This window comes from Solanum stenotomum, chromosome 8, assembly GCF_019186545.1.
Source record: "Solanum stenotomum isolate F172 chromosome 8, ASM1918654v1, whole genome shotgun sequence".
Taxonomy (NCBI): domain Eukaryota; kingdom Viridiplantae; phylum Streptophyta; class Magnoliopsida; order Solanales; family Solanaceae; genus Solanum; species Solanum stenotomum.
In genome coordinates, this window is record NC_064289.1 from 4,968,010 (window position 1) to 4,984,907 (window position 16,898).

The window sequence follows — 16,898 nt, forward strand, 5'->3', positions numbered from 1 at the left end:
TAATCCAACTTATAGATCTCTATTAACTAATACAATTTGAACATAAGTCAACCCTCAGGGGTTGGCCTGCTGGCAATTGACTTGAGCCTTGGGGTTTGCTCCCTTTCAAGGTCTCAAGTTTGAAACCCACTAGGTGCAAACAATTTCTGAGGGCCATCGGACTGGATAAAACCTGAATTAACCGTGGTGCACTTGCGGGAAACTCCTTGCCGAGGGCCTGTGCACCCCCGGGATTAGTCGGGGCTCAAAGAGACTCGGACACCCGGTGCAAATCAAAAAAAATAAAATTTGAACATAAGTCTTCTCACTTGAGCTTGGAATGTATTAAAAGAATTAATGGGCTCTGAGATTATGGAACTTCAATATGTACAAAATTAATACTATATAATTCCGGGGTTTTCTTTTATAATAAATTGGAGTAAAATTCCCTTCTGTGTTTTACTCAACATGCATCACTTATTTCCTTTTACTCTTGAAAGGGCTGCCAACAATTTTTGTGTGGATTAGAAAGTTAGAGGCAACAACAAGGTCTTATAGTTCTCCTTTCTTGGTGTCACGGGCTTTATTTATCCAGTGTTCTAAGGATGTTCAAAGTATACGTTTCACCTTTTGTTCTTTCACTTAGCTTTTCCCACATATAGACCAGAAAATTAATGAACTTGTGGCTGAGCAGCAGAAAAATGATGCTGGCCTGGGTCACGACAAGTCTGAGTTAGAACAGCTTAAACAAGACATTCTTAATGCTGAAAGACAGAAACAATCCATCTTAAAAGCTCTTCAAAAGAAGGTGCCTCCTGTTGAAAATCTTTTGAATCTCTTGCTTCTACTCTGTTTCTTCTACAATTAGAGACTGTCGATATGTGCAGGAGAAACTGCTTGGGAATATTCTGAATCAAATAGATCAGCTCAGAGCTAGTATAGCTATGAAACAAGATGAAATGGGAACAGAACTTGTTGATCATTTAACGCCGGAAGAGCGAGATTCTTTGTCACGTTTGAACCCTGAAATCACGACTCTGAAGGAGCAGCTGATTGCTTGCAGGGCAAATCGGATAGAGGTTTGTCGATGTCAAGATTACTTAAGTCAGTATATGACATATTGATACAACAATTTCTCGTTTTCTATTGGCTTTTGTAGACTGAAACTAGAAAAGAGGAGCTTGAGATGAATCTGTCAACAAATCTTGAAAGACGAAAGCAAGAGTTAATGGCTATGAATTCTTCTGTCGACGTTGATATGCTACAGGCTGAAGTTGAGAGCAAGTATCAGGAACTTAAGGATGCGGACTCACTAGTTGATCATGTCACTAAAGAGCTTACAAGTGAGTTCATTATTTGATTTTGAAGCTTTTGGTATCGTATACATTCAACATTTTTAATACATAAGATGGCCTGCACAGGGGTTTCTCGAAATATAGATGAGCGAAACAAGAGGCTCAAGCAGATCAAACAGGAAAAGGATAATCTGAAGGCAAATATTCTCTATTCTATTTCAAGTTCACATGGCCCACGTTTAGTTTTGTGCTAATACATAAATTTTTTTACAGGCTCTTGAAGATAAGTATCAGAATACACTTCAGGATGAAGCAAGAGAACTGGAACAGATGCTAAGTAAACGGAACACCTATCTTGCCAAGCAAGAAGAATACTCTAAGAAAATTCGGGAACTGGGTCCTTTATCTTCTGATGCCTTTGAGACGTATTGCTCTTCCCTAAATATGCATATATCCTTTTCGGCATTTGAATATGGAGAACTCTATTTTGCTTTCATTTTCTTTTATTGTTTATCTTGATAGAACTTCTTGTGCTAGAAGTCACAAGCATTCGGATATAAATACAACCGTGAGTGACTGTAATGATCATAAATTCTGTTTAAATGGTGAAATTGTAAGGTGAAGAGGATTCTTGACAGTATGCCCTTTAGGTATTCAACAAAATCTAATCAATGAAGGAACAGTGATACATAGTAATATTTTCTTCTAATATTCTCTAGAAAATGAGGTTGGAGCATAAGTTGTTCCATATGTTTGGTTTGTTTGGTGAACTTCCATGGGATGTTAGAAACTTAGAATAAGAACTGATGACTGAATTGCCTATTTAAGTATCTTCTTTTGCATGTAGAAGAACCTTTAAGACCAATAACTTAATTTTAAGGTACTGTCTCACGAGTGCTTCGAATCATTGTTCATCAAAACATTGTAAACTGTCATATGAGTACAGTTTGAACTTGTTCAAGTGTTTGCATATAGTTGAAATGATGCTTTAACTAATTCACGTCCTAGAAGTGAGCTCTCTCGTATTCTTCCAGCAGAATGTTGAAATTCAAGTATAGACATATTTCTGATACATCTGAGTAGCTAAATAATTGACGAAAATAGGGAATCGTGTGAAATTGATGGTTGTTGAAAGTGAGGCGATAATTTGGCGTCTGTATTACTGAGGAAAATGTCTAGATTGCTGAATAACATTTGTCTCCATCTCTTTCCGTTGTAGTTTGATCTTGTTCATACTTGTGTGTTGTTGCTTTTTGTCACTCAAGAGTAAGACAGTAAGCTATCATCTTTTATCTGCTTGTTGTAATTGCATTTGTTTTTAGTCCTTTTAAATGTCTTTGCTTCATGACAGGAATAGCTTCTAGACCTGTTTCCTTGTTGCCTTCTACCCCTTCTAAAAAGTCTAGGAAAGAAAATGTGGAGATACTCTAAAGCATGCCTTATAGTATAAACCTGTGTTCAAGTGTTCAGTTGTTTAAATTTGTGCACATTATAAAGCCTTTTGACCTCTAAAATTTTATTTTACACTAGGAACAATTATTTATTTTTGAAAAAATAGGAGGTGATATGTAACATGCAATATTACCTTTAGACAGGTGCATTGGCTTTTGTTCTTCTGACATAATGGTTGGAACTGCTTAATTGCTAGTTGACTACAAATATAATGAGGGTGTTTGTAAATGTAAAATTAATGCCATTATTTTGGTGATTAATGTAAATTCTAGGTACAAAAGAAGGAACGTAAAAGAATTATATAAGATGCTGCACAAGTGTAACGAGCAGCTGCAACAGTTCAGCCATGTAAACAAAAAGGCACTTGATCAATATGTAAATTTTACCGAGCAAAGAGAAGAACTCCAAAGAAGGCAAGCTGAACTGGATGCTGGGGATGAGGTATATAAAGCATGTATTTTATGGATTTGAACTTGTGTATGTTTATGTTTTGATAGCAGTTGAGTTTGGCTCCCTTCATTTGTCTTGCATCAATCATGGCAGAAAATCAAGGAACTTATATCTGTCCTGGATATGAGGAAGGATGAATCAATTGAGCGCACGTTCAAGGGCGTGGCTAAACATTTCCGTGAAGTATTCTCTCAGCTTGTTCAAGGAGGTCATGGGTTCTTAGTTATGATGAAGAAAAAGGTTTGTTTTGTTTGTCACATAGCACATTATGTGTCTTTCCATTGGGCTACCTCTTGCTCATTTTCGTACTTCCTCTTGTTCTGTTCAAAGTTCTCATTATGGTGCACTTGCAATAAACAGATCCTGTGTATATGAGAAGTCTCATGGAAATTAAACCATAATTTATACAAATGAGTTATTCTATAAGTCATGTAGATATGTTTAAACAAAGTGCAAATATAGACTTTAAGAGATTTAAATTTTGGAAATAAAAATGTCTTAATGAGAGTAATCAATATGGTTACATATGGCCAAGTACCTCTTCACAGTGGAAGGTAAATTATTTTTTTTTTGATTTGCACCGGGTGTCCGAGTCTCTTTGAGCCCCGACTAATCCCGGGGGTGCACAGTGGAAGGTAAATTATATTGTGCTTATAATGACAACCATTTACTTTTCTTTGAAATTTGTTACAGAATTTGACTGATGTGAGTGAGCTAAGAAACAGAAACTCAATAGATGGTGCTCAACAAATTATTTGAAGAGGAAACACTTGAAAAACAATAAACTAATAGAATTGGCAATATAAGAAAGTGGGAGTATATCGATTGCTGAACTTCTTGAATGCTTAGCTGGCTTAGAAAATCAAAATATCTCACTCATGGAGTATTCAGTAGATTACATACAGCTAGAACTTAAACTTCAAAGGAAGAATTCAATAAATTGTCCAATGAAAAATGGAGAGATTAAGAGGCTATAATAAATGGAGTAGCACTTAGACACAGCGACAGACATAGCTGTATAACATAATAGTTATACGAGTGGTCCTCTGAGCATAAAAAAAAGTTGCACGAGTGGTATTCCGGATTGTTAACCTTCTTGTTGTAATTTCTAAGTATTAATGCCAGTGCCAGATAATATACAGTACACTTTGGGATTACATACCGGTGGCTAGTTTTTTTTTTTTTGAACTTAGTAACTTGGTATTATATCACAACCAGTACATGGGTTGTACTGTAACCTTGTATACATATGTACTGCAAATTTTACTGCCCTGAACCTAAATTGAGTCTAGAACATCAACTATAGAGACAGTTTCATTTGAGTATACCTGGTTACACCAAAAACATAACAACACAATGCATTTTAGTTTAACCTTCTGCTCACTATTCTCTATGCTCTCAAAACACCTAGAATTCCTCTATTTCCAAGTTGACCACCATATAGCAGCAGGGATAATTCTCCATCTGTCTCTGTTTTTAGCATGTACTCCTGCTTCCTCCCAGCTCTTCAGAGCCTCTGAGACTTTCCTGGGCATGGTCCAGGAGATGCCTTTGAGACTTAGAAAGATTCTCCGTAGCTTAAGGGTGTAAGTGCAGTGTAGAAACAGATGGTTCACTGTCTCATATGTTTCCTTACAAAGAAAATATCTCGAGCATAAAGTTATCCCTTTCTTCATCACATTGTCCTGAGTCAAAGCTGCTTCTTTGGCCAATAACCAGATGAAACAGGATATTTTGTAAGGTATCCTATTTTTCCAAATTTGCTTCCATGGCCAGTTTAGATTATGATTACTAGGTCGCCTAGTATATTCCTCATTTTCAATATGACTTCCTAGGGCTAATGGTATTTCTTTGGTTCTCGCTTTCTAATTTCTCCTTAAAATCATTAGATTCCACCATTATAAAATGGGTGATGGAATATTTGTTTGCCGCCTCTTCATTTCCTGTCAAGAAAACACAATTGATGGTCCCAGAAACATCTGTGTATTATTACCCTGTAGGTGTCCTTTAATAGTGTATTGCATGTAACATTGTCACTAAGAATTACTAAGCTGATACATACTTGGCTAGTTATCATTATCAGAATTTGCCTGTATAAAATGGTAGTTTTCACATTTATTTTGTATGGATGAACTTCTGGAAGTACACGGGTCTGTGTAAGTTGGCTTTCTTAAATGATGAGGATCACTAGAGTCTTGTGTTGTTGCTTCTAGGATGGTGAGGAAGATGACAATGATCCTGATGATGATGAGCCGCGTGCTGATGCAGAGGGAAGAGTTGAGAAATATATTGGTGTGAAAGTGAAGGCATGTATTTCTTACCATTTTATCTTCTGCTGATTGTGATCATCTCATCGAGTCATCATTATTGAATTCTATTTTGGAGCAATAGTTCCGATAATCATACAAAAAACTAGTCAGAGAATTCTTCTGCTGTTTACACAATTATTTTGAAATCTTCATCTTTGAGCTAATTTTCAATTGGTACTTCAATTGAATTTAATGTTCTTATGATAGGTGTCGTTCACTGGACAAGGAGAAACACAGTCAATGAAACAGTTATCAGGGGGCCAGAAAACTGTGGTAGCACTGGCACTTATATTTGCCATACAAAGATGTGATCCTGCCCCATTTTATCTTTTTGATGAGATAGATGCAGCACTAGATCCTCAGTACAGAACAGCTGTGGGGAGTATCCTAGAGTTAAAATGATTTTCTGTGTTCCTTCTTCTCTCTCTACTGTCTCCATGTATACCTCCTCGTTTCCTTTAACTGTAATTTGCTAGATATGGTTCGTGATTTGGCAGACAGGGGTAGCACGCAATTTATCACGACGACATTTCGCCCGGAGCTCGTGAAAGTGGCTGATAAGATATATAGTGTGAGCCACAAAAATAGAGTTAGCAAGGTCACTGTTGTATCCAGGGAAGGAGCCTTAGATTTTATTGAGCAGGATCAATCACATAACTGATTGAGGTGAGTAAGAAGAGCTTTTCGATTTGTGTTAGTTAAGCTATTCAATTTGTTTTTTTATTAATCATTTAATTGATTTTAATTTATTTTCTGGTAAAGTGGCACAAGAGGTGTGGAGGGTTGGTGAAGAAGCTCTTCTGCTACGGCGCTGCTTGTTATTGCTGATGAATCGTTGGTTGTGGAATATTGATGCTAATGTTTAATGTGATATGGGTGTTGATGATTTCTGTAAATGTAGAAAACTTTATTGATGTAACGTTTACTTCATACAACTGCACTTATGTATAATATACATATATATGAACAGAGATAGCTTTGATTATTCATCTGTTTCATCATATTCAAAAATTGTTGGGTGCTACTGAAAGAGCATGCATAGATTTTTTAGACACGTCAACCAAATATAATTTAAAGAGACATGACCAATCTACAAATACTTTTCTAGCAGTAAGAACCCATCATAATCATAATATATAGCATTTAATAATAATAATACTAATAATTCAAAGGGAAGCTCTTAATACAATTTTCTACCTTCTGCTCTTTCTTACCAGTTTTCAATAATGAATAATAACTCACTAGCTTTTCAAGTAAGTGCCTACTCCCTTGTGTTCCTAAAGCACTGCTTGCCCCATAACTAACTTCTGGAAAAGATTTAATAGTTCCTTTTGTACCTCATCTTCTGTTGACAAATATTCTGAAACCAGCTCTTAACATGATAAAACTCTATCCAAAAGCTGAATGTCACACACACTATAGTACCAATGCTGTCTTTTAATTCATTTTTACTGCCTGAGTAGTGAGTCCAAATCCAAAGGGAAAGAGGGGATTGTAGTTGCGATCGCCGACATTCATAGGAAGCTGGTCCACTGACTTGAACCAAGTCCTAGCAAGTTTACCAGTGAAACCATAGTCACCAAATAAAACATCTGCAACACCTTGGCCTTCAGTCCCCGGAAGCCAAGCAGCAACGACTGCATCTATCTTTTCAACATAAGGCTCTAGCACAACTGGACGACCAGAGACGACGACTACAACACATTTCACAGCCCCACAGACATTGTTAATAGTGCTAGGACCAGGTTCTGTTATTGTAAGATTTGAGCTGTCACCCATCATCTCTGCATATGGGACTTCACCTACTACAACGATGGCGTAGTCGAATTCGTTTGACTTCACAAAGTTTGCATCAGGATTCTGCTGGTACACTACTTGTGTAGAAGGATCCACAGTTTTCTTGATAGCACTTAAAATAGTGGTTCCTGTCATATATAGAAATCCATCATATGAAAGAATTTTCATATTATCAGGTCCAACGATTAATCGCCCACGAAAAGTGGAATTAGTAAAACCTGAAAAAAGACATGTTTCTGCTATCTGTGTGTTGTTACTTCTAATAGGAAATAGCAGACCCCTTACCAAAAGAGTCACTTGTGGTAAAGTGGAAACTATAGAACATGAGAAGACATACCAACTGTTAAATCATTGCCTGCGACACCCTGCCATTCTATTGTCCAGCCTCCGCATTGGTAACCCAAATTGTCTGCATGAGTTCCAGCTACAAGTATCTTTGGCGCTTTCTTTGGAAGGGGAAGTAATGGCTGACTAGTGCTCTTGCCATTCTTCAAAAGGACAAGCGATTTCCTTACTGCTTCCCTTGCCAACTCTCGATGCTCCTGTAGAAATGCGGTGAAGTATGTTAGATCACACGTAAAAGACTTAGATCCCAAGACTTGGAACAGTTTCTGAATATCAAAGTTACCTGGCTACCGAGTTGGTTTACCAAGCTAAGGTCAGCCAGTGGGTTCTCAAAGAGACCCATGGTAAGCTTAACTCTCAATATCCGCTTCACAGCATCATCAATTCTGCTCATGGGAATGATATTATCTTTCACTAATAGAGTCAGAGTATCAATGAACTCGTTGTAGTTCTCTGGAACCATAATCTGCAGCATAGACGGATTAATCATATAGAGTAACTAAAACTATCATTTTGATAAAAATGATTCGCGATCAAACATAACAAACCAACCATGTCAATTCCTGCTGAAACTCCAGCTTGAACTGAATAAGTGTAATTAGCATGCGGTGGGCTTGTAATCCGGTCAATGCCTTGCCAATCAGAAATGACAAAACCCTGAAAAAGACACAAGGCCAAAAGAGGTGTTATACATGGATATATATCCTTACTTGACCTTAACTTACTGATTCTGAATGAGCAGCTGAGCTGAGTTAATCATTCTTACCCTGAAGTTGAGCCTGTCCTTTAGGAAGCCAGTGACAAGATCTCGGTTAGCATGCATCCTTTCCCCATTCCAGCTTGAGTAAGACACCATCACCGTTGAAACACCCTTTATGATTGAATCATAATATGCAGGCATGTGGATGCCAAATAAACCATTTGAGTTAATTACAGTGTTATTTTCATCGATTCCCCTCACCGTGCCACCATCTCCTACAAAATGTTTGGCGCAGGCTGCTACCTTTGACCTTAACCAGTTGAAAGTTCAATCAAACGAATGTTCCACAACAAAGGACGATAAAAATAGAAACTTCAGGGTTGATGATTAGAAGCTATTCAGAATAGTAATAATCAAAATGTCTAGAAATATTCTAGCACCAAAAACATTACCTTAAACAATACTTATACTCACTTAAACATTTTCTTAAACAATACTTAAATGGTTCAATTATATTTGATTCAAAGATCAACAATAAACACACTTGCTGAAGGTCATTGTCAAGATAAATACTATGCTGGACCACTTATACATTATAACCAACAAGTATTTGTCAATAGCATTGATTCTTAGATCATCAAATCCAAACTTGCCCCAGTATGGCAGAGAGCTTCCATGTGAAGTGAATAAATGACATTGATACTAATAAATATCACTACATCCCACCAGTCATGTCGCCTTCTCATAAAAAAAATATGCTTATGAAGGAGTTAGTATTTAGTAAGATAATCATCATTTTTTTTTCTTTTTGATGAAGTAATCTTCATTTTTATTCCTAAGCACACGTCTGGTGTAAATCATTTAAAACAGAAAAGTAGTAGATGTGAAAATTGATAGAGATTCATACTTTCCGTCAACAAAGGGAACACCCTTGCGAGAATTAGCTGGCAGATCTCCTTGTAAACCAGGAATTATCTCTGTCATGATTCGCACAATATTGTGATCTTCACTGTAGCTTTCATAACAACGCCCCCACCTAGGGTCTCTGCATACCTACCATAACACAGTAATTCAGATAACAAAGAAATAAGAATGCAACTTGACGAAAAGTTCATTCATATCATATCAACTTACTGCAATGCAGGGAGCAAAAGCATATGGGATTCCTGTGGCTCTAACTTCAAGTGCGGTTGCAGCCCCAATACGCTTCACAAGATCAGGGTCCCTGCATTACAGTGACAAATTTCTAACTCAAATAGGTGAAAGACAAGCATTTGGAGATTAGCGGGAGAAAATGAAAACACATAACAAGATCATTTTCTTATTGGAACATAATTGAACTCAATGCCGATGATCATTTCTTGATCCTAAGGTATCAAATGATTAAAAAGTGAAAACTACCTATCATGCATCTTTATTAATTAATCAGATTTAATAGAGGAGCTCTCACCACATTTAAAAAGAAACCATATTAGTGCCTTCTGATAATTAGAACAAAAATCAGATGCATAGTTGTTATAATTTATATACTTGCCTGGTGACACCAAGCCCAATATTGTGAGGAAAAATAGTAGCATTATAGACATTGTTGTGTCCATGAACTGCATCAATCCCATAAATCATTGGAATACCAAGGCGGGTTGAAAGAGCACCCTTTTGAATCTCGTTTACCATATTGATCCAATCCTCAGCAGAGGCCTTAGGTACAGGAACACTCCCTCCGCCACTCAATACACTCCCTGACAGAAGAATTTTTATAAAAATGAATTCCAATATACACTACAGTAGAAAGCAGATCAACCCCTTTTTCGTGTTTCCTTTATATGCATATGTTATCAACAAAAAGAAATCCTCCTTTTTAACAAAAATGCACCCTGACCTAGAATCATTTTTCTGTAAGCTGTATGAGATAACACATGTAGTCAAATATACATATAAAAATGTGCCTTTTCTAACTCCAAATGAGCAGAGTTCTGGAATCTCTAGCGAATATACGAGCAAGCATTCAAGAATGGTCCTGTCAATCTAGAGATAAAATGAACCCCAATATACAGGATAACAATGAATAAAGAAAGGAGGTCACCCCCTTTCCCATGTTCCCTTCAAAATAACTTTTTTTTTCCTTCCAAAAATATATGATTAAAAGATAAAATATTTTGGTATAACATAGGAATTCCCACTGCACTAAGTATCTCATGCTCATATAAGAGTTCTGAGAAGGGCCGCAAACCCAAGGGGGCTGCTATGTAGGCATCCTACCCTGAAACAAACATTAGTTGCTGAATCCACAGCTCGTGCATCCAGCGTTCACTCATGTTCAGGGGTGTGATGTAGGCAACCTACTCTGACCAAGCATTGACTAAATCCACTATTCAAACCCCGTGACGTAGGTCACAACCTACAACATAAACAAATTTACTATTTCTCCAAGGCTCCCTTCATTTAACGCTAATGTAATTACAAAAGATTCTACAAATCCTAGGATAGATCACTTTTTAGTAATCTGTTTGACATTTATAATAAGCAGCTATACAACAACAACATACACAGTGTAATCCCACAAGCGGGTTCTAGTAGGGTAGGATGTACGCAAACTTACCCCTACTTTTTTGGGGTAGAGAGCAGCTCAATAAACACATAAAGAATGAATTTTTAAAAACATACCAATGAAATATTGCTTCATAACATCAGGTAAGGCAACTTTTCTCTCAATCTGAGTCATCTGACCAATCTTTTCCTGAAGAGTCATCCTTTTCATCAAGTCCTTAATTCTTGTAACCATTGGCTGTTTTGGGTCCTTGTATTTTAGGTACTCTGCTTCTGCAATCACTGCCCATAAGCAAAATAACACAAAACCCTTCATGGGTATTGAAAATCTCCCCATTGTTTTTGTGCCTTCTGCTTAGCCAATCTGGTAAACCTCACAAAAAAAAATAGCAGTACAGATAAAGAGCAGCACAAAAAATGTGAACAAACAAGAAACAAGTTTGTTTAGAAGTATGAAAAAAGAAAACAGGTATTAACAAGAAATGTATAAGTATAACATACTTGTTGAGCTTCTTCTACTTTGAAACAGGCAATTTTGTTGAGAATAAGTAGGCGATGAGTATATATATATACACACACACATGCACATTGAGTGACAGGGTAGTGGGGGTAATGGTGGGTAGGGTGTGAATGGACTTAGTAGGCGTTTGGTCGTGTTATATTGCGAAAATCTAGTTTTTATTTTCAAAATAAAAAATGATATTTGAAAAATTGTCTTGTTTTTTTTATCTTTTTTTTCTAAGTAATTTAGACTTGGTAACTTTTAATTTTTTTGAAAAATATAGAAAAAAGTGAAAATGGAAATTTTTGAATTTTTTATGCTCAAACGTGTTTTTTGTAGTTCAACTTCAGAAAGGAGTACGCCGAGGGTTTATCATTCTCTCTACTTTCACGAGGTAGTGATTAAATTTGCATATACTCTATCCTCTTAGACCCCACTTAATGCGATTTTATTGAATTTGTTATTATTGTTGTTGTAACTTGTTAAAGGAGTGAAAAATTTCTGCGGCTAAATGCCCCGTCCACCATAGAAAAAGTTTAAATTTGTTTTGTATTAAAAAGAAATCTTTAGTTGTATGATAGTAAATATTATTTGGGTGTTAAATTTTTGTCATTTGAAAATAAAGATAAATTTAGCTTATTTTAGTTATTACAAGGATATATTTGATTCTATTTATTAACGGATGACAAATCTATTATATTTGACAAGAACATATTTGACTCCAATTATTAATTATTTTCATTAAAAAAAAAGTTTATCTAAAAAAAAAAACAATTGGAATAAAAATTTGTTTGTGTGACTTTTCGGCTAACATTTTTCTAAGTAACATTTCCAGTCACGAAATTTCATTGGGATCCTTTTATTGGAATGTGGTAGGTGGCTATTTTTAGAAAAACCAATCATGTGACAGAAAAATTGCAAACAAGTCCTTTTAAAGTTTTGAAAAGAGCAATAGAGCTCCTAAGAATTGGAAAATTGACAAACAAGTTGAACTTATAAATTTTTTATAAAAACTGAAGTGTCAATTTTTTTTTTTTGTCATTTATTCTTTGAGAAAACTTATTTTATGCTGTCCTTGTGAGTATTGAGTATAGGGTAAGGAGAAAGCAAAAGAATGAATTAGAAAATATTTGGATGGATCAAATTTGAGGTAATAAAGAATATTGATTAAATCTAATCAAATGACTTAAACGTTAAGGTTGTTTTGGAATTGATGGATTTGATTTTATTAGTGGGTTAGTAGCTAATTCAAATTGTAACGTTAATATTTGATCAAAAGAATGTTTGTAGATGATAACTACCATTTTGTTCTTGATCATTTTTAATCTTATCTAGAATGGGTATTTATTTATTTTATCGAGGTAGGAAAAGGGGGGAAAATAAGGGAGGGGATTACAATGTGGAGAATCAAATTCTCATCAATAAAGTATTTTTTTTTTTAGATAATCATCAACTGAACAACTAAAATTTCCGAATATTAATAACCAAATCAGAATATTTATTATTGAAGTGTTAGATTACACAATTTGGAACTTGAAATGCTAATAAAACCAAATAATCAATTAAGTGGTAGTATTACAAAAGAACTATCAATATATTGAATGCTCCTATTGATAGTGAAGCAAACTCTTCTTCTTACCCTCCCTAAGAGCTACCATTTGCTTGCTCCCCGATGACTCGAACTCACAATCAAGGTGAAGGATGATTATCATAATTGGCGAGATAAAACTAATAGAATTATTGAATCGGTATCTATAATATATAAGATGCAATTACAATAAAAATGATCAAGAACAATTTTAATTTATTTAAGATCAAACATAACTTGATCGTAAATATCCAGTCCTTCCAAGACTGAAGCTATCAAAGCCTATTTATATAATTCACCTTCCCACTTTACTCCATCCCGAGCTTACATTATACTTCGCTACAGAAAAAGCTTCACTATTAAATCTCTTGTACTCTTTTAGTATATAGAAGGATGTTCCATTCTCCGCGTACATTCTACCCTTCACAGACCTCACTTGTGACTTGTGAGATTTCACTGGATATGTTGTTGGTAACTTACTAAACAATCTAGTACTAAGATTCAAATAGCCATCTGAATTTGAGTTCAAGTTGTTCTTTTATCACCTTGGTTGAAGCCACATGTATGTGTCATACAAAACTAAGGTGTTGAAAAAATCAGTTGCATTAATGTGCATTACTCAAAATACAGCTAGGTGAAAGTTAAACATTAGCAGTAATAACCCATTATAATCATAATTAATACTAGCAATTAGTAATACTACTACTACAACAACAACAACAACATACCCAGTCTAGTCACACAAAGTGGGATTATTATAATAGCACAACAACAATAACATACCTAGTTCTAATTCATTTTCACTGGCTGAGTTGTGAGTCCAAATCCAAAGGGAAAGAGGGGATTGTAGTGTGGATCGCCAACATTCATAGGAAGCTGGTCAACTGACCTGAACCAAGTCCTAGCAAGTTTACCAGTGAAACCATACTCACCAAATAAAACATCTGCAACACCTTGGCCTTCAGTCCCCGGAAGCCAAGCAGCGACAAGTGCATCTATTTTATCAACATAAGGCTCTAACACAACTGGACGACCAGAGATGACGACTACAACACATTTCACAGCCCCACAGACATTGTTAATAGTGCTAGGACCACTGGTATTGTAAGATTTGAGCTGTCACCAAACATCTCTGCATATGGGACTTCACCTACTACAACAATAGCATAGTCGAATTTGTTTGACTTCACAAAGTTTGCATCAGGATTCTGCTGGTACACTACTTGTGTAGATGGATCTACAAGTTTCTTGATAGCACTTAAAATAGTGGTTCCTGTCAAATATAGAATAATGCTACAAGAGTTTAAGTTGTATACGCTGACATGTAAAACAATTGTCATATTATCATTAATCAATTAGTAGCTATCTATGTGTTGTTACTCCTAATACGAAATAACAGTTCCCTTACCAACTATGAAATTATTGCCTGAGACGCCCTGCCATTGATTGGTCCAGCCTCCGCATTGGTAACCCAAATTGTCAGCATGAGTTCCAGCTACAAGTATCTTTGGTGCTTTCTTAGGAAGGGGAAGTAATGGCTGACTAGTGATCTTGCCATTCTTCAGAAGGACAAGCGATTTCCTTACTGCTTCCCTTGCCAACTCTCGATGCTCCTGCAGAGTGGCGGTGAAGCATGATAGATCACAGTGATTCACACGTAAAAGACGTACTTAGATCACAAGTATTGAAACAGTTTCTGAATATCAAAGTTACCTGGCTACCGAGTTGGTTTACCAAGCTAAGGTCAGCCAGTGGGTCCTCAAAGAGACTCAGGATAAACTTAACTCTCAATATCCGCTCTACAGCATCATCAATTCTACTCATGGGAATGCTATTATCTTTCACTAGTAGAGTCAGATTCCCAATAAATTCTGCGTAGTTATTTGGAATCATAACCTGCAGCATAGCGAAACAATCATATAGACTATCATTTTTGCTAAAAATGATTCGAGATCAAGCAAAACAAACCAACCATGTCAATTCCTGCTAAAATTCCAGCTTGAACTGAATAAGTGTAATTAGCATCAGGTGGGCTTGTAATGCGGTCAAGGCCTTCCGAATCAGAAATGATGAAACCCTGAAAAAGAGGCAAGGCCAACAAATGTGTTATATCACTACTTGACCTTAACTTACTGATTTTGAGTGAGCAGAGCTAATCATTCTTACCCTGAATTTGAGATTGTCCTTTAGGAAGCGAGTGACAAGATCTCGGTTAGTGTGCATCTTTTCCCCGTTCAAGCTTGAGTAAGAAATCATCACAGTTGAAACACCCTTTATGATTGAATCATAATATGCAGGCATGTGGATGCCATATAAACTAGTTCTGTTAATTACAGTGTTATTCTCATCGATTCCCCTCTCCGTGCCTCCATCTGCAACATAATGCTTGGCACAGGCTGCTACCTTTGACCTTAAACAGTTGAAAGTGCAATCAAACGAATGTTCCACGACAATCATCATCAGGAAAGTAGTATAGTAGATGTGAAAATTGATAACGATACATACTTTCCGCCAACAAAGGGAACACCCTTGCTAGAATTAGCTGGCACATCTCCTTGTAAACCAGGAATTATCTCTGTCATGGTTCGCACAATATTGATATCTTCGCTGTAGCTTTCATAACAACGGCCCCACCTAGGATCTCTGCACACCTACCATAACACAGTTATTCAGATAACAAAGAAATTGAAATGCAACTTTACCAAAAAGTTCATTCATATCAACTTACTGCAACGCAGGGAGCAAAAGCATATGGTATTCCTGTCGCTCTAACTTCAAGTGCGGTTGCAGCACCAATCCCTTTCACAAGATCAGGGTCCCTACATTAAAGTGACAAATATTAACAGGATCATTTGAAATGATGAACAAAAATCAGATGCATAGTTGTTGTAATTTATATACTTGCCTGGTGACACCAAGCCCAATATTGTGAGGAAAGATAGTTGCATTATAGACATCGTTGTGTCCGTGAATTGCATCAATCCCATAAATCATTGGAATACCAAGGCGGGTCGAAAGAGCAGCCTTTTGAATCTCGTTTACCATATTGACCCAATCCTCAGCAGTAGCATTAGGTCCAGGAGTATCCCCTGGAACACTCAACACACTCCCTGCAGCCAGACAGAAGAATTTCTATAAAAATGAATTTCTAATATACACTACAGTAAAAAGCAGATCACTTTTCTGTAATCTGTATGACATTTAATAATAAGCAGTTATACCCAGTTGCCAGTGTAATCCCACAAGCGGGGTATGAGGAGGTTAGTGTGTGTGTACGCAAACCTTACTCCTACTTTTTATGGGGTAGAGAGGTTGTTTCTGATTATAAACAACACTATAAACACATAAAGAATGAATTTTTAAAAACATACCGATGAAATATTGCTTCATAACATCAGGTGAGGCAAATCTCCTCTCAATCTGACTCATCTGACCAATCTTTTCCTCAAGAGTCATCCTTTTCATCAAGTCCTTAATTCTTGTAGACATTGGCTGTTTTGGGTCCTTGTATTTTAGGTACTCTGCTTCTGCACTCACTGCCCATAGACAGAACAACACAAAACCCTTCATGGGTATTGAAAATCTTCCCATTGTTTTTGTGCCTTCTGCTTAGCCAATCTGGTAAACCTCAAAAAATAGCACACATTGAAGATCAGTGCAAAAAAAAAAAAAAGTGTACAAACAAGAAACAAGTTTTTTGACAAGTATGAAAAAAGAAAAGAGGTATAAACAAGAAATGGATAACTTACTTGTTGAGCTTCTTCTACTTTGAAACAGGCAATTTTATTGAGAATAAGTAGGTGAGTATATATACACATTACACTGTAACACACACCATGCAGATTGAGTGACAGGGTACTTGGTAGAGGCTGGGTTTTGAATTTAATATTTATACATATTTAATGAATTTCTTAACATGCGCTCTTTGAACAAA

The 16,898-nt window shown here is 36.3% G+C and overlaps 2 protein-coding genes and 1 pseudogene across 3 annotated transcripts in view; 1 reads left to right on the forward strand and 2 right to left on the reverse strand.

Annotated features, from left to right (window-relative positions):
• Positions 1-6,470, forward strand: part of LOC125872947 (structural maintenance of chromosomes protein 3) — a 138,320-nt gene extending 131,850 nt beyond the window's left edge. Inside the window, exons 21-31 of the mRNA XM_049553764.1 lie at positions 636-787; positions 867-1,058; positions 1,139-1,322; positions 1,401-1,471; positions 1,548-1,699; positions 2,999-3,167; positions 3,270-3,416; positions 5,390-5,482; positions 5,693-5,867; positions 5,962-6,151; positions 6,248-6,470. Coding sequence (XP_049409721.1) covers positions 636-787; positions 867-1,058; positions 1,139-1,322; positions 1,401-1,471; positions 1,548-1,699; positions 2,999-3,167; positions 3,270-3,416; positions 5,390-5,482; positions 5,693-5,867; positions 5,962-6,146 — 1,520 coding nt within the window. The 3' untranslated portion in view covers positions 6,147-6,151; positions 6,248-6,470. The remainder of the gene's footprint in view (positions 1-635; positions 788-866; positions 1,059-1,138; positions 1,323-1,400; positions 1,472-1,547; positions 1,700-2,998; positions 3,168-3,269; positions 3,417-5,389; positions 5,483-5,692; positions 5,868-5,961; positions 6,152-6,247) is intronic.
• A 146-nt stretch (positions 6,471-6,616) lies between these two features.
• Positions 6,617-16,749, reverse strand: LOC125872948 (uncharacterized). 2 transcript variants are annotated; one of them, XM_049553766.1, is made up of 10 exons: positions 16,714-16,749; positions 10,992-11,238; positions 9,862-10,066; positions 9,462-9,552; positions 9,235-9,380; positions 8,394-8,637; positions 8,180-8,284; positions 7,911-8,093; positions 7,620-7,824; positions 6,617-7,410 (listed from the first exon to the last, which is right to left on the reverse strand). In XM_049553766.1, exons 2-10 carry the CDS (start codon positions 11,209-11,211, stop codon positions 6,923-6,925), a joined length of 1,887 nt encoding a protein of 628 aa, XP_049409723.1. In that variant the 5' UTR covers positions 11,212-11,238; positions 16,714-16,749; the 3' UTR covers positions 6,617-6,922. The 2 variants fall into 2 exon arrangements, with proteins under 2 accessions (XP_049409723.1, XP_049409722.1); XM_049553765.1 differs by lacking the exon at positions 16,714-16,749 and adding an exon at positions 11,376-11,474.
• On the reverse strand, positions 13,721-16,573 carry LOC125872963 (uncharacterized; annotated as a pseudogene).
• Positions 16,750-16,898: the final 149 nt, after the last annotated feature.

Excerpts from the sequence above, each read along its gene's own strand:
- LOC125872948 (XM_049553766.1), bottom strand. The coding sequence starts at position 11,211 with ATGGGGAGATTTTCAATACCCATGAAGGGTTTTGTGTTATTTTGCTTA. Across the intron at positions 8,285-8,393 it reads AGGACAGGCTCAACTTCAGG|GGTTTTGTCATTTCTGATTG; the intron begins GTAAGAATGATT and ends TGTCTTTTTCAG. Across the intron at positions 8,094-8,179 it reads TTTCAGCAGGAATTGACATG|ATTATGGTTCCAGAGAACTA; the intron begins GTTGGTTTGTTA and ends TCTATGCTGCAG.